Source organism: Mustelus asterias, chromosome 1 (genome assembly GCF_964213995.1).
Source record: "Mustelus asterias chromosome 1, sMusAst1.hap1.1, whole genome shotgun sequence".
NCBI classification, from domain to species: Eukaryota; Metazoa; Chordata; class Chondrichthyes; order Carcharhiniformes; family Triakidae; genus Mustelus; species Mustelus asterias.
In genome coordinates, this window is record NC_135801.1 from 126,625,186 (window position 1) to 126,643,664 (window position 18,479).

Consider the following 18,479-nt stretch of genomic DNA (forward strand, 5'->3'; position numbering starts at 1 on the left):
TAAATTAATTATTCACAACTGCATTGAACAACCTAAATTCCAGAATGAGTCATAAAGTAATTTTACTTAAACTAGAATAAAGTGCAATTTTTAGTGAAAGGCCCAACACCCCGTCATTTTTGGATCGCTACAGTTAAGAATATTTCTATTCTTGAATGAATTAACAGTTGCTATTACGAGCCACAACATTTTCTTATTCTAAATTTTCAAGAAACACAAATGTAAGTATGAATGAAATGTGTGTAAAGAGATAAATGTTGAAGAATTAGGTGCAAAGTTTGGGGGGGAAGAGGGTTGTTCGAGGACAACAGTGCATTAAAGGTGGGATCCAAGATAGTGTGCAGACTGAGCTTGGAGGCGGCATGCGCATGTAGGTCATCACTGCCAGTGTTTTGACTTATTTTGCTCCTCTGAACTTATCAAAAAGATTTATTTTCTTCTATCATTAATCAAAATCTATGAAACTATGCATTCCATGAATAGACATGATGTGGAGATGCCGGTGTGGAACTGGGGTAAACACAGTAAGAGTTTTAACAACACCAGGTTAAAGTCCAACAGTTTATTTGGTAGCAAATGCCATTAGCTTTCGGAGCGCTGCCCCTTCGTCAGATGGAGTGGATATCTGCTCTCAAACAGGGCATACAGAGACACAAAATCAAGTTACAGAATACTGATTGGAATGCGAATCCCTACAACCAACCAGGTCTTAAAGATACAGACAATGTGAGTGGAGGGAACATTAAGCACAGGTTAAAGAGATGTGTATTGTCTCCAGACAGGACAGCCAGTGAGATTCTGCAAGTCCAGGAGGCAAGCTGTGGGGTTTACTGATAGTGTGACATAAACCCAAGATCCCGGTTGAGGCCGTCCTCATGTGTGTGGAACTTGGCTATCAGTTTCTGCTCAGCGACTCTGCGCTGTCGTGTGTCGTGAAGGCTGCCTTGGAGAACGCTTACCCGAAGATCAGATGCTGAATGCCCGTGACCGCTGAAGTGCTCCCCCACAGGAAGAGAACAGTCTTGCCTGGTGATTGTTGAGCGGTGTTCATTTATCGGTTGTCGTAGCGTCTGCATGGTTTCTGGAGACAATACACATCTCTTTAACCTGTGCTTAATGCTCCCTCCACTCACATTGTCTGTATCTTTAAGACCTGGTTGGTTGTAGAGATTTGCATTCTAATCAGTATTCTGTAACTTGATTTTGTGTCTCTGTATGCCCTTTTTGAGAGCAGATATCCACTCCATCTGACGAAGGGGCAGCGCTCTGAAAGCTAATGGCATTTGCTACCAAATAAACCTGTTGGACTTTAACCTGGTGTTGTTAAAACTCTTTCCATGAATAGAAACAGGGGACTGGATTTTGTGCTTTCAGGCACATCTGTTGGTCATAGAATTGGAGACAGTAAGTCTCACAACACCAGGTTAAAATCCAACAGGTTTATTCAGAATCACGAGCTTTCAGAGCTCCTTCATCAGGTGAGCCACTATAGCTACAATACAAGCTGCAGAATTGAGAATGAATCCATGTTTACACAGCATATAAACTACACTGCACAATACAGATGTATCATGCAATTCTTTGAAGCAAAAAAAGATGTTCCTAATAGCTGATAGTACAAGGACTAGAGGTCCTTGGGAAAATGATACAGGGGTACATGAGGAAGAACTCTTTTTAAGCACTGGTTGGTAACAACCTGGAACATTCTCCCTACAAGGATGACGGAAGCAGAGACAATCTATGATTTCAAAAGGAAATTGCATAGGTGCTTGAAGGAAATAAACTTGCAGGGTTGTGGGGGTAGAGCGAAGGAATGGGACTGATCAGACTGCTCTATAAGAGTTCACATGCAATCAATGGGCCAGATGACATCTTTCTGTGCCATTATGCCTTGCACTAATAAAATGGTGCATCTTAAGACATTAGTGCAAAGTTTTATCCTAACACAAACAAGATCCATCAACAACCGTTGGTTAACAGCTTCAAACGTTCATAAATAATTAAATCAGTATTTATTTTGTATATTCGAGTGTTCTTCCATGTAGCATGCAAAATGAAACTCCACATAACAAATCTTAAACTTACTGCTATTTACCATAAATGTACTTACGACATTCCAGAAACTGTTTTAACCTCTCAAAAACCGTGTTCAGAAATTCCTAAATAAAGAAAAGGGGGAAGGGATTGTTGGAGAAGACAAAACACAATTACAGTACTGCTAAATAACAAATATCATAGGCCAGCAATAACAAAATCAGATCCTAAGTTAAGTTTATTTATTAGTCGCAAGTAAGGCTTACATTAACACTGCAATGAAGTTACTGTGAAATTCCCCTCGTCGCCACAATCCGGCGCCTGTTCGGGTCAATGCACCTAACCAGCACGTCTTTCAGAATGTGGGAGGAAACCAGAGCACCCCGGAGGAAACTCACGCAGATACAGGGAGAACAGGCGAACTCCACGCAGACAGTGACCCAAGCTCGGTATCAAACCTGGGTACCTGGCGCTGTGAAGCAGCAGTGCTAACCACTGTGCCACCATGCCACCCCTGTGCCTATTCACATTAGCGAATAGTTTTGAAATATTAATGTTCACTTTAAACTGTATTTTTTTAAAACACTATACATGCAGAACAAAACTTTCAAAACTATACTTAGTAGACAGTTGATAGAAAAGTTTACCAAAGTTCTAAAGCTTTTTCAAATTTGATGAAATCTACATCTGTCAGTTCTAAAAAAATTCAGAAGCGAAGGATAATTTTTAAATATTGAAATAGGTCTATCTTTTGGATGTATGGATTCAGGGCACAGATTCTGAATTTACTATCTGAAAATCAAGAATTGTTGAATTTCCTGAAGAGCTAATTAACTCGAACTCATTTCAGATTTAGAATTCTGGCTAAAAGAGTTACGAAGCACGATAAACGTTTTCTCAAGTAATCAGGCATCGAAAACAAAAATTAAACTCTTCAGTGAGACATATCAGCCGGAATTCTCTGGTCATTTAAGCCAGCAGGATTCTCTGGTCCAGCCAGCAGCGCACCCCCTACCACAGGTTTCCCGGCAGTGTGAGGTGACTTCAAAGGGAAATCCCACCGACAGCAGCAGACCCAGAGAGCAGCCAAACTGCCTCCCACCAGCGAGAAAAACTCTAAGCGGTGAACCAGAGAATTATGTCCATCACATTTTTATGGTCTCTATTCCAAGGACCTGCAAGCAGTTATTGATAAGAGTGTGGAATGGGCAAAAAAAGGGGCAAATGAAATTCAATTTTAGGAGCAAGAGAAAGAGTAGGCCCACTCAAGGGCAATGGAGGGAAGTAACGCATGGAGCCACAGGAAGTGGGTGAAATCCTTAATGAGTATTTTGTATCGCTATTCACCAAGGAGAAAGACATGACAGATGTTGAGGTCAGGGATACATGTGTGAACGCTCTAGAGAATGTCAATATATCGAAAGAGGAAGTGTCGAGTATCCTAAATTGCATTAAGATAGACAAGTCCCCGGGGCTTGATGGGACCTATCCCAGGTTACTGTGGGAGGCAAAGGAAGAAATAGTTGGGGCCTTAACCAATATCTTCACATCCTCTTTGACCACAGGCAAGTTTCCAGAGGACTGGAGAAAAGCCAATGTTGTTCCCTTGTTTAAGAAAGGAATCAGAGATAATCGAGGAAATTATAGGCCAGTGAGCTTGACGTCAGTGGTAGGGAAGCTTTTGGAGGAGATACTGAGGGCCAGGATATATGCACATTTGGAAGAAAATGGACTAGTTAGTGACAGATAGCATGCTTTTGCATGGGGAAATCACATCTCACCAACCTGATTAAGTTTTGTGAAGAGATGACAAAGATAATTGATGAGAGAAGGGTGGTGAGTGTAGTTTATATGGACTTCAATAAGGCATTTGACAAGGTTCCACATGGTAGACTAGTACAAAAACTAAAATCACATGGGATGCAGGGTGGGCTAGCTAGATGGATACTACTGGCTAGGTTAAAGAAGACAGAGAATTGTGGTGGAAGGGTGTTTTTTTGAATGGGGATCTGTAGCTAGTGGTGTTCCACAGGGATCACTGCTGGGACCTCTAATGTTTGTTGCATAGATAAACAATCTGGAGGAAAATGTGGGTGGTCTGATTAGTAAGTTTGCGGACAACATGTAGATTGGCGGAGTTGCTGATAGTGCATGGAGATTGTCAGAGGATACAACAGGATATATAGATAGATTGAAGACTTGGGCACTTAAACAGCTTGTAGAGCTTAATCCGGACAAATGCGAAGTGATGCATTTTGGAGGATCAAATTTAGGTGCGAATTATACTATAAATGGCAGAACCCTTAGGAACATTAACATAGAGCGATCTGGACGTGCAGGTCCATAGATCCCTAAAAGTGGCTACACAGGTGGCCAAGGTGATTAAGAAGGTATATGGCATGCTTGCCTTCATCGGCTGGGGCACTGAGTACAAGAGTTGAGAAATCATGGTGCAGCTGTATAAAACATTGGTTAGGCTGCATTTGGAATATTGCGTGCAGTTCTGGTCAGAGTACAGAACTCTGTAGAGTACAAAGGAGGTTCACCAGGATATTGTCTGGCCTTGAGGGTGTTGACTATGAAGAGAGGTTGAATAAACTAGGGTTGTTTTCATTGGAAAAACGGACGCTGAGGGGAGACCTGATTGAGGTCTACAAAATTATGATAAGAATAAACAGGGTGGATAATCAGAGGCTTTTTCCTAGGGTGGAAATGTCAATTCCAAGGGAGCACAGGGTCATGGTAAAAGGAGAAAGTTTAAGGGAGGGGAGATGTGTGGGGGAAGTTTTTTACGCAGAGAGTCGTGAATGCGCTGGATTGCGCTGCCAGAGGAGTTGGTGGAAACTGGCATATTAGCAACATTTAAGAGGCATCTGGATGGGTACATAAATAGGGAGGGAATAGAGGGATACGGACCGAGTAAGGGCAGAAGGGTTTCTTTTAAGTTTAGTTCGGCATCATGATCTGCACAGGTCTGGAGGGCCGAAGGGGCTGTTCCTGTGCTGTACTTTTCTTTGTTCTTCTTACGGTTTATAAGGCAGCAGTAAATACCATGCTTCATGCAGCCTAGTGGCACAGTGGTTAAGCACTGCTGCCTCACAGCGCCAGGAACCCAGGTTCAATTCCATTAATTTTTTTTTAAACTTGCAGGAAATCAAGAGGTTACTTTGTGCGGGGGAAAAGCGTCAAATGCATGGGACCAACATAACCAAGATTAGAATTTTTTATTTCTAACACTCAGATCCTCAGTCGAATAAATAGTATTTATGAATCAAGTAGAATTTATTAAGCAAGATTTTACATTTACTTAACAAGAAACAGTGAAGACAACACAATGAGTCATACAGACTCAAAACATTAGCTCTATTTTTCTCCCAGATGCTGACTTTTTCCAGTATTTACTTTTTTTGTTTCATACCTTGTGTCATGTTCACTTCAATTATTTGTCATCTATCCCTTAAAAATATTAGAAGCAATAGTTCATAAAGGGATATTTTTAATAACCTTCTTGATTACTGCCTTTTGGGACTGAAGCCAAATCAAAATGTTTAATCAAAAGATATTTCCTGTTATGGGCCTTTCCTTGGAATGCCACCTTGCCGTGGTGGAGGGGCTTGGGCATCCCGTTGATCACGAGAGCAATGCCATAGAAAATCTTAAACTCCTGGCTGGGTCACCCATAATGGTGAGGTCGGAGGGCGGAACCAAACAAAGCGCAATCCAAAACAAGTCCTCAATGACAGATCAGGGGATATCAACGGCTGTGATGACCAATGAAGGCTGCAGTATTGGGGAGATCCCTAGTCGTCAAGGATCCCTTGCTACTGGAACTGGATCAGCCTTCTGTCAAGGACCATGAGTCTGCTGATTCACAAAGCACCCCCTCCTGCACCGTTCAGTCCACCTAACCTACACAATATTCGACTGTGGGAGGAAACCGGAGCACCCAGAGAAAACCCATGCAGGCACCGGGAGAATGTGCAAACTCCATACAGAACCAGGGTCTCTGGCGCAGTGCTAACCACTGTGCAACAACAGACATGATTTTCATTGCTCGACAACTTCAAGAGAAATGCCTGGAGCAACACCAACCATACTACATGGCCTTCATCGATCTGACCAAGACTTTTGACTCAGTCAGTCAGAAAGTGCTATGGAAGATCCTGACAAAAGCCTGCTGCCCAGAGAAATTCATCAACACCCTCCATCTCCGCCATGACAAGACGTCAGCGAAAGTCCTCACTGATGGAAATAAGACAGAAACCTACAAGGTCAAGACTGGAGTCAAGCAAGGGTGTGTTATCATCCCCACCCTTTTCTCCATCGCCACCATCCTTCACCTTGTTAAGAACAAGCTTCCCAGTGGAGTGGGCATCATCCATGGGATGAATGGAAAACTTTTCAGTGGAAATCCAAGAAAATGATACTGACATTACTTACAGAGGTTCAGTACACAGATGACATCACCTCTGAGAAAAGAATTTCCAAATCATGCTTGACACCTGCTTGAAATATACAAAGGATCAGTCTCAGCCTCAACCTCAAGAAGACGCAAATCCTTTACCAATCTGCCCCAGTGAAAGATCCAATCTCTTCCTCCATCAAAGTCAATGGAGAAACCCTCCCAGACATGGAACGTCTCTCCTATCTGGAGAGCCACCCCTCATCTAAGATTGACAAAGTTAAAGTTTATTTATTAGTCACAAGTAGGCTTATATTAACACTTCAATGAAGTTACTGTGAAAATCCCCTAGTTGCCACACTCCGGCGCTTGTTCGGGTACCCTGAGGCAGAATTTAGCATGGCCAAAGCACTGAACCAGCATATATTTTGTACAATGGGAGGAAACAGGAGCACCCAGAGGAAACCCATGCAGACACGGGGAGAACGTGCAGACTCCTCACAGAAAGTGACCCAAGCCGGGAATTGCCCAGGTCCCTGGTACTGTAAGGCAGCAGTGCTAACCACTGTGCCCCCCATCATACATCATGTCCAATCCACGAACGCCACATTCAGATACCCAAGGGCTAGAGTCTTCGATAACCGCAACATTCGTCCTGACACCAAGGTCCTCGCATACAAGGCAGTTGTCCTCCCAACTCTTCTGTGGTTCAGAAACTTGTACTACGTTCAGACACCACCTCAAGGCCCTGGAGAGGTACCATTAATGCTGCGCGAGACAGATTTTCTCCATCAACTGGAAGTACAAGCAGACCAACATCAGCGTCCTAGAAGGAGCCAAGAGCACCAGTACCTAGGCCATGATCATCCAAAGCCAATTCCTCTGGGCCGGCCACGTGCTTAGGATGTCAGAGTCCCAACTGCCAAAGCAAATTTTTTCGGCTTATGGAAGGCTCCCAAATAAGAGGAGAACAAAGGAGAGCTTCAAAGATACACTGAAGGCTTACCTAAAGCAATGCAACATAGATATAATATAAGAAGAGACCTACTTGGAGGAACCTCCTGATTCAAGGGACACAACTCTTTGAGGATACCCGACTTCAAAAGGGAGCCTGGAAAAGGAGCTTGAGAAAGGAATACCATTGATCTAGAGTTCAAGAACTGATCCCACCTCCTGGAAACACATACCAAGTGTGCAGGCAAAGATGCTCATCAGTCATGCAAGGACCCACAGAACCCATGACCAGTAACACAGAGTTTCTAAGCTGAACAATCATACTTATTAGCGAGTGATGACTGACGAAGATTTCCTGTAATGGGGGACAATCAGACTGAACGACCATGCGCTAAGAGAGGGGTGGGGACTGACACAAAGAACCAGCAAGAACATTTCTGATTACAATTCCATGTTGGCCTCTGAAATGAGTGAATATCAGGTGAGGACAAAGATCAGTTCTTCAATAATTTTTAAATAAAAAATGTTGGCAATAAAGTACCACACAACACTAAAGTCAAATACATTACAACGGTCTGAAAAATGAAATGACCAATTCAGAAGTAGGTCTGGTAACAGTGTAAAGGAGGCATACTAAACTCCAAAACTATTTTGGCAAAGACTTAAAGGCAAGTTCCCACGTGGAATTGTAGCAAAAGGCACAAATTGACAGAAGTTAATTTGCCAGCTTCCTGAAATAACTAATTTCCATTTACCTGCCCTTTACACAAAGCATTTTTTTTTGTTCACAATTTTATATTCACTTCCCTGAATTTGGAATATGAATTTCATATCCTCATAAGCTGGATAACTGGAGGATCAGTGTGAGGATAAATATGCCTGACTTCAGGGGCAAAGAAACTTGCAATTTTGACAATAATCCAACCTATCCTATGGTGTGCATATGCTAGAAGAATTGTAAAAGTTGAATCTGGTGAGTGGTTGGATAGCTTGGCACTAGAAAATGACAATGGGAAACTTAGCTGAACCTAGAAAATGGAAATGAAGACTACATTCAGACAACAAGCTGAAAAAGGGGCTTAGGAGAGCTAGGAGGGGACATGAGAAGTCCTTGGCGGGTCAGATCAAGGAAAAAAAGGCTTTTTACTCTTATGTGAGGAATAAAAGAATGACCAGGGTGAGGTTAGGGCCGGTCAAGGACAGTAGTGGGAACTTGTGTATGGAGTCAGTAGAGATAGGCGAGGTGATGAATGAATACTTTTCTTCAGTGTTCACCAAGGAGAGGGGCCATGTTTTTGAGGAAGAGAAGGTGTTACAGGCTAATAGGCTGGAGGAAATAGATGTTCGGAGGGAGGATGTCCTGGCAGTTTTGAATAAACTGAAGGTTGATAAGTCCCCTGGGCCTGATGAAATATATCCTAGGATTCTTTGGGAGGCAAGGGATGAGATTGCAGAGCCTTTGGCTTTGATCTTTGGGTCCTCGCTGTCCACGGGGATGGGTGCCAGAGGACTGGAGAATGGCGAATGTTGTTCCTCTGTTTAAGAAAGGGAATAGAAATGACCCTGGTAATTATAGGCCAGTTAGTTTTACTTCGGTGGTTGGTAAATTGATGGAAAAGGTCCTTAGGGATGGGATTTACGACCATTTAGAAAGATGCGGATTGATCCGGGATAGTCAGCACGGATTCGTGAAGGGCAAGTCGTGCCTCACAAATTTGATTGAATTTTTTGAGGAGGTAACTAAGTGTGTTGATGAAGGTAGGGCAGTTGATGTCATATACATGGATTTTAGTAAGGCGTTTGATAAGGTCCCCCATGGTCGGCTTATGATGAAAGTAAGGAGGTGTGGGATAGAGGGAAAGTTGGCCGATTGGATAGGTAACTGGCTGTCTGATCGAAGACAGAGGGTGGTGGTGGATGGAAACTTTTCGGATTGGAGGCAGGTTGCCAGCGGAGTGCCACAGGGATCAGTGCTTGGTCCTCTGCTCTTTGTGATTTTTATTAATGACTTAGAGGAGGGGGCTGAAGGGTGAATCAGTAAATTTGCTGATGACACCAAGATTGGTGGAGTAGTGGATGAGGTGGAGGGCTGTTGTAGGCTGCAAAGAGACATTGATAGGATGCAAAGCTGGGCTGAAAAATGGCAAATGGAGTTTAACCCTGATAAATGTGAGGTGATTCATTTTGGTAGGACTAATTTAAATGTGGATTACAGGGTCAAAGGTAGGGTTCTGAAGACTGTGGAGGAACAGAGAGATCTTGGGGTCCATATCCACAGATCTCTAAAGGTTGCCACTCAAGTGGATAGAGCTGTGAAGAAGACCTATAGTGTGTTAGCTTTTATTAACAGGGGGTTGGAGTTTAAGAGCCGTGAGGTTATGCTGCAACTGTACAGGACCTTGGTGAGACCACACTTGGAATATTGTGTGCAGTTCTGGTCACCTCACTATAAGAAGGATGTGGAAGCGCTGGAAAGAATGCAGAGGAGATTTACCAGGATGCTGCCTGGTTTGGAGGGTAGGTCTTATGAGGAAAGGTTGAGCTAGGGCTGTTTTCTCTGGAGCGGAGGAGGCTGAGGGGAGACTTAATAGAGGTTTATAAAATGATGAAGGGGATAGATAAAGTGAACGTTCAAAGACTATTTCCTCAGGTGGATGGAGCTATTACAAGGGGGCATAACTATAGGGTTCGTGGTGGGAGATACAGGAAGGATATCAGAGGTAGGTTCTTTACGCAGAGAGTGGTTGGGGTGTGGAATGGACTGCCTGCAGTGATAGTGGAGTCAGACACTTTAGGAACATTTAAGCGGTTATTGGATAGGCACATGGAGCACACCAGGATGATAGGGAGTGGGATAGCTTGATCTTGGTTTCAGATAAAGCCCGGCACAACATCGTGGGCCGAAGGGCCTGTTCTGTGCTGTACTGTTCTATGTTCTAACATAGACTGAATGGGAGGTGATGATGTTAAACATATTAAAAAAGCTACATAAATGCTCCAGTGGGAAACAGTTAAACCTCTCTGGTTAAACATCTCTGAAATAAAAGATCTAAATCAGCTTAAGGTAGTTCACTGTCTGAAATGATAGGGAAACAAGGCATTTAAATAGGTCACCTGAATCAACCGAGTACAAAAACCCAAACGGTTCAAAATCAGAATATGGCCCTTTGCATCAGGGAAGACAAGATTGTGTTCACCTCAGGCTCACGCTCATAAATGACCCAATATCGAAAAAATGGATAGCATCCGCAGAAACAGCAACCACAGATTGATTACGTTCAACATGGGTTATTCTACATCAGAAACCAAGTATAAAACTTTAAAAAAAGCTAATTTTAAATAAAATAGTAACTTAAACAAATAGATTGGGAAAGGTTATTCAGCACTTCAGAAGGCATCAGAGGAAACAACTTTAGCAGCATCAGGTAAGCAAGAAGATAAAATACATACCTAAACCAAGACATTCAGAGTAAATAAATACAGCTTAATTAGATCATGAATAAGGAAAAAACTCTCTAAACATCCTGCAAAGAAGACTCATTGGAGGACACAAATTTTTTAAGGGCAAAGAAAGAATTCGAAAAAAACCATAGCTGTGCACTGTATCAGTGAGCAAGTATGTCCATTATAAAAGAGTGAAGAGGGGAAACCTATAAAAAGTACAAATTGATTGAAAACATAATGCACGAAGGCCAATAAACATTCCGAATGTGTTTTTTTTTAAGTATTCGCAAGGGAAGACAGTTATATTGAGCAGAAAAGTTGAGTGTAACTATTAGAAGTCATAAAACAATAAATTCTCAGATAATTGGTATTTTTCCCAAAGTGCTCAGAGAGACCACAAGGCATTGACAATTATAAGAGGGTTTTTACAAACTGGGGACCAGTAGATTGGAAACATGGTAACATGATTCTTATGTTCAAAAAGGCAGAGACAGACAATAAGGAACCCACCGGTTTTAGTTCGATCCCATGTAAAAAATAATGGAATTAACTATCTGGTATAAAAATTATCTTTACAATAATAATTTAAATCAAAGCATTCAAGCTTGGAACATACTGCCTGATCAACCTCCCTGGTTTTTTTGATGCAACAACGAAATGTTTTATTTCAAATTCTCGAAGGTATTTGGCAAAATTTCCACACGAAAGGCTACGTACGAGTTGAGCTCAAAGCTGTGAAGATTCTAAGCAAATTGTGGGTATGGTTTAGGAAAAATATTTGGTTAAAGGGACAAAAAAACTGTCCTTTACTCTAGGAGTTGCACTGCAATGGGGAATGATATTGGGTCCACTATGCTTCTTAATTCACATTGCTGACTTAAGACTCAAAAAAAATTAATGCCATGTGGCCCAATTTGCAGATAATATGCAATGTTGGTTGAAGTAGAGGAGATAATTCAAAAAATACATTATAAACGGTCTTAATACAATTAGGCGAGCAGAATAGCAGATTAAATTTAATATGGACAAATGAAAAATATCTCAATGGCAGAAAAATAGGCCACACGTATACTCAATGATGGTGCTGAAACAGACAAGAATTAAGTTGATTAAAATCGAAGGAGACTTATTAGAGTTAATGCACAGGATATGTCCTATTAGAGATAAGTGGTAAAGTCAATAAAATTTTAACTACATACTCAAGACAGTAAACAGAAGTCAGAGGTCACGGGTAGTGGCAAACCAATAGTACTTATTATACTGATAGTTGCCCACAGATTTATTGCTGGTCTCGGAGTGGAAACTGTTTATCATTATGTAAAACAGTCTACAGGGAATCTGAGACATCGGTGCTGTGTAAGCAACAGCGAGGTTCTTCAACCAATCAGACTGAAGAATCCTCAATGAGATTCATGGCCAGATTTTCAAGGTTCAGGAACCCGGATGAATTCCAGGTTCCAACCCTACACTTCAGCTGTGCCATTATTTCGAAATCCAATGGTCTAATTGGTTGGGTGGTAAGTTCAGCACCCAAATGGTAGCATCTAACACCTCCAGGAGACTGAAGCTGCCTGCCTGGTGACAGCGGCAAAGACAGGTAACAGACATGTTGGGAGGCTGCCACAACCTTGCCAAAGACAGCAGGCAGCTCCTTGAGCCAGAAGTCTGATGCAAATGCAAGGGCCCCTGTAGGCAAATTAAAGGTGCATCTCTTGCAACGGCAAAACTAGACCCATGACAAAAAACAGTTGCAAAACAAAGACAAATTAATTTTATTGGTCCTGCAGCAAACGCAGCAGCTGTGTAATGATATGCTGCAGAATGTTCAGGTTCACCAAAATAAAGTTTAAATATGTTACTTTCCCAAGGTATGCGCAATTTGTTGGCGGCGGCAGCGAGGAAACAGTGTTGCTGCCGGTAGAGGACATTGTCTTCTGGATGTTTAGCCCAAATGCCATTCTTTAATGCACCTCTATGATTGCATCGATATTAATTTGGAGCTCTGCCTCCAAATGTGTGCATACGCAAGCATTGTTAGAATACTGCAGCTTGATGACAGAAGCTGAGAGGTTTTGGTTCTAGGCTGGAGGTGGGAACGGTTGAACACTTTCCTGCTCGAACTGTGTAGTAGCTCCTTTGTGGCAGGCAGCTTTATCGAGATGGAAAGCTGAATGTGCGACGAGGAAGATGGAAAAGAACGTTGGTGCAATAACACAGTCTTGCCTGACCCCACTTGTACTGGGTCAAGACGCTCGACACCATTCAGGACAAAGTTTAACTGACACCCCTTCCACCACCTTCAAAATTCACTCCTTTCACATTGACACACAGTGGCAACAATATGTACCTTCTGCAAGATGCACTGCAGCAACTTATCAAGGACCCTTTGCAAATACCTTCTAAACCTGCAACTAATACCACAAAGAAGAACAAGGGCGAGAGATGCTTGAGAACCCTACCACCTGCAACTTCCCCTCCAAGCCACGTTACTCTGATTTCGAAGTATATCCTGGTGCGGACACAATGAGCCAAATGGCCTTCATCTGCCATTCTTTCATTGTCACAGGTCAAAATCCTGGAACTCATGCCCATACAGCACTGTGAGTTTAACTACAGTTTAACTACAGCACATGAACTGCAGTGGTCAAAGATGGCGGCTCATCCCCATCTCCCACAGAGCATTAACGGATGGCAATAAGCGCTGGTTTAGCCAGCGATGCCCATGTTCCGTGAAAGAATTTTAAAAATTAGCATAAGGTTTATTTAATTTTTACCAGATATAGTCTGCTTGATTATGGACATTAAAGATCCCATGTAAATGCTCATGGATGAACAGGGAAGATGTCCAAAAATCTTGTGCACCATTTACCTCAATCAAGATTAGCAAAGTAGATTATCTTGTAAACATTCTATTTGTGGCATCTTACTGTGCATGATTTGGCTGGCACCTTTACCTAGATTTCAATCGGGAATACACTTCAAAAATACTTCATTCAAGTACTTTGGAATATCCTGAGGCCATGAAAGTTTGTTGTATCAATGTAAGTTTGTTCTTTCTTTATAGATCCTTTCCCAATTCAACTCGTGTTACTTTGGCAACCCTCCAGACCCCGGCTCAACTTTTATTTCCAAAAATATTAACGAGCATGCAGTCAGAAATTATTTCTTCGCGGATGCATGACATCAAGGTTGAATACTACATTGCTTTCCGCCAACATCCTACGCACCAGTCATTTCTCTATCTTCTTTCCCATGTTCAGCAATTTATAATATCCTACCAATAACAGTTTCCTTCTCATTCAATTTTAACCAAATAGATTCAGCTTTGATCATCATTTATATCATCTTTTTCATCTCATGCTATAAAGTTATAAAAATGAACGGTCTTCTGACCTCTAAAACACTCCATCCAGCATTGTAAACTAGGGGGTCCTAGACATCCAATAAGCCTGCTGCATTTCCATTAATACCATAATCATATCACTTTCATTGTGTGCGAATCTAGTGAACAAAGCTTGTTCACAAAAGTGATCTTCAGCAACCTATTCTAACATCTGTTCACTAAACCAAGGTATTTCAGCTGCTGCATGTAGTTAACAGGCCAAAGTTGTGATAAGTAAATTGGCAAAAACTTGTAAATGTGGAAACATAAGGTACCTCACTATAAGTGGCAAAATTGGTAATGCTGTCACAGCTGAAATGTATGAAGTAAACTTGGTAGAGATTAGGAATTTTTGGACCCTGAAAAGAATAAACAAATATTTGGGATGATAAACTTCAGATCAGTGCACTCAACCTAAAGAGATTCAGAAAAGATAAAGAAACCAACAGAGCCAGCTTAATCTAATGATGATCATTCAGAGATCATTAGAGGTTTCTTTGTTGAATTCTACAGAACAATGTTCTGCTGAGAAGTGGATTCAGTTGCTCTAGTCAGAAAATGAATCTCTAACTTCAGCCCAGAGTAACTCAAAACCATGGAATGCTTTAGCTTCAATATCTTGCTCAAACATTCCTTATTGCTCACTTTGTAAAATTATCACAATCATTAAAAGAACATGCATGCAGCAATATGAACATAGCTAACTTGGAGACTTTGGGGGAAAAAAACAATGAAAATAGCTATGGATCTCCAATATTTTGCTACATTTTGCAAAACATCACCAAGTTCTTTCTTTGGTCAGAATGTGAACTTTTAATTATAGGTAAATAAATGAAGCTAACTTAGAATTTTCACTTAATCACAGTCAATACAAACCAAACAGGTTTTCTGCACAAAAATGTTCATGGTTAGGGGGAAAGCATTAATTGAAAACTTTCTTTGGTAATGTCCATTTTGTGCATCTGCAATTTGCATAAACAGTTGACTACTGTTTGCAGTATTTTGAATTGCATTTTCCCACCTATCGTGACATGCAAGACAAGTCTGCAACACATAACAGGCTACAAGATGATGACATGCAAAATCGCCGGCACCAATGCACCCCTCCCTCACGAACTCAACACATTCTATGCCCGTTTTGAGCAAGAGGTCAGCGAGAGCACATCCTCCGCCCTGGAAGTCTTGGACGAACCTGTACCCGAGGTCACCACCACTGACATCAGATCAGCCTTCTCGAAAGTCAACCCATGGAAAGCAAATGGCCCAGATGGGGTACCTGGACGAGCACTCAGATTCTGCGCGGACCAGCTGGCGGGGGTATTCGCAGACATCTTCAACCTCTCTTTACACTAATATGAGGTCCCTATCTGTTTCAAGAAGATGGCTATCATTCCAATACCAAAGAAAAGTCAAGCAGCGTGCCTGAATGACTATTGTCCGATGGCTCTGACATCCATCATTATGAAGTGCTTCGAAAGGATAGTCGTGGCACGAATCAATTCCAGCCTCCCACACTGCCTGAATCCACTACAGTTTGCCTACCGCCACAGCAGGTCCACAGCGGACAGCATCTCCCTGGCCCTGCACTCAACCCTGGAACGCCTAGACAACAAAGACACCTATGTATTGACTACAGCTCAACCTTCAACATTATTGTTCCTATGAGACTACTCATCTCCAAACTCTGTGGCCTGGGGCTCAGCTCTGCGACTGGATCCTAGACTTCCTAACCCACAGACCACAATCAGTAAGGATAGGCAACAAAACCTCCTCCACGATCATCCTCAACACCGGTGCCCCATAAGGGCATGTCCTCAACCCCTAACTATACTCCTTATACACCTACAACTGTGTGGCCAAATTCCCCTCCAACTCGAATTTCACGTTTGCTGATAACACCACTGTAGTGGGTTGGGATCTCAAAAAAGGATGAGATGGAGTACAGGAAAGAGATTGAGAATCTGGTGAACTGGTGCAACGACAATAATCTCTCCCTCAATGTCAACAAAACAAAGGAGATAGTCATCGACTTCAGAAAGCATAATGGAGGATATGCCCCCTTCTACATCAACGGAAATAAAGTAGGAATGGTCGAGAGCTTCATGTTTCCAGATGTACAGATCACCAATGTGTTCTGGTCTCTCCATGCCAATGCTATAGTTAAGAAAGCGCACCAATGCCTCTACTTTCTCAGGAGGCTAAGGAAATTTGACATGTCCGCAATGACTCTCATCAACTTCTACACATGCACCATAGAAAGCATACTCTCTAGTTGTATCACAGCTTGATATGGTTCCAAGACTGCAAAAATTACATGCAACCAGCATTATCAAGGACCCCCCACACCCCAGACATGCTCTCTTCCCCCTTCTTCCATCGGGAAAAAGATACAAAAGTCTGAGGGCATATACCAACCAACTCAAGAACAGCTTCTTCCCTGCTGCCATCAGACTTTTGAATGGACCTACCTCATATTATGTTGATCTTTCTCTACACCCTATGACTGTAACACTCCATTCTGCACACTCTCCTTTTCCTCTCTGAACCGGATGCTTTGACTCATAGAATCCTACAGTGCAGAAAGAGGTCATTCAGCCCATCGAGTCTGCACCAACCACAATCCCACCCAGGCCCTATCCACATATCCCTACATATTTACCCACTAATCCCTCTAACCTATGCATCCTAGGACACTAAGGGGCAATTTAGAATGGCCAATCAACCTAGCCGCACATCTTTGGACTGTGGAAGGAAACCGGAGGAAACCCACGCAGACACAGGGAGAATGTGCAAACTCCACAGACAGCGACCCGAGCCGGGATTCGAACCCAGGTCCCTGGAGCTGTGAAGCAGCAGTGCTAACCATTGTGCTACCGTGCCACCCATAGTCATTGTTTGTGTAGCACGCAAGAAACAATACTTTTCACTGTATACTAATACATGTGACAATAATAAATCAAATCAAGCATGCTATTAAGAAGCAATTTCAATTTAGGTATCACACAAATGCTGCATCGACATTGAAAATTTGACATTAAATTCCCATTTTAAAGCTTTTTCTGCCAGTGTAAAAACAAAAACATTGTCACTATTGCACAATAGGAATATATAATTGAATTATAGCTAAAAGTAATCTGAACCCTGTGGTTTAATTTTCAAAAACCTATATATTTTGAATTATTTACCGAAGGTGCTTTTGATCGACGATACAAATGCAACTTTAAAGGAAATCTTTAGGGGAGATACCTGATCTGCACAAGACTCAAAGAAAATAAAAAGATCCATTTGGCCAGTTAGACAACAAAGATTAGGATGAGGGATAACCAAGTTTGTATAATTTATTTTGTAAGAATAAATCATTGCTCTGAAACAACAACCTGGATCTTTCAATTTTAGGAATGAAGCGTTCTTCTCTAGGAAAAGAGCTCAAACATAGTCTGAAAATTAGGTGGGCTGTTTTTGGAAACCACACCAGGACTACTTTTAGCCTCTAACATTTTTTTCCCATTCTGTGCATCAACTTGGTCAAAATATTGTGTGTCAAAAATATCAACCTCGGTTGAATATCTATGTTTATATGATGAGGCAGGGGTACCACTACTCCAAGCACTTCCACAGTAAAGAAACTCCGAGAGCAGAGAAACTGAAAACACATTGCAATAGTCCAGTTGTCTGTAGGTCATCAATCTATATTAGCTTGGTTGCTATTCCCTATAGAATGACGGGGTTTGTCAAGATCTTTTGTGGATCAATAATCTATAATAATCTTAGAAATTTAGCATGACTGGAATAGTCGTCATAGTATTTCCAACATTCTGTTAACATTACCCAGAGTAGGAGTCAGATTTGAACCTGAAAGAATTAGAAATTGGCAGTGAAAGTATTTCCCATCTATCTAAATGCAGTTTAGGAATAGTTTGTAAAGTCTCCCGTTAAGATTTTAAAATTAATTATAAATTCAGTAAATGTGTATTATTGCGAAGGCAGAATTACTCACAATTTCATATCCTATAACCCTTCTATAATGCACTATGTAGAAAGAACAGTTGTTGTTAGTTATAAGTTTGACAAATGCTTCAGGAAATGAAAACTTACCCTGATGTACAAGTTAGGTTCATTCTGAAGAATGACCTGAACAGTTGAATTGTTAATGCATGCAGCTCCCAAAAAGAAAGTATTCCTTTATAACGAGTGATAATCATGGAATCCCTACAGTGAAGGAGGAAGCCATTCGGCCCATCAAGTCTGCATCAACCACAATCC

General features: G+C 41.7%; 1 protein-coding gene across 12 annotated transcripts in view; it reads right to left on the minus strand.

The window, feature by feature from the left end:
• ipo11 (importin 11) overlaps positions 1-18,479 on the minus strand; it is a 548,937-nt gene that overhangs the window by 395,626 nt on the left and 134,832 nt on the right. For 8 of the 12 annotated variants that reach the window (XM_078218342.1, XM_078218361.1, XM_078218371.1 and 5 more), the window contains one exon: positions 2,111-2,159. In XM_078218342.1, coding sequence (XP_078074468.1) covers positions 2,111-2,159 — 49 coding nt within the window. Of the gene's footprint in view, positions 1-2,095; positions 2,160-18,479 lie in introns of all 12 variants that reach the window. The other 4 variants (XM_078218381.1, XM_078218401.1, XM_078218324.1 and 1 more) reach the window with 1 other exon arrangement.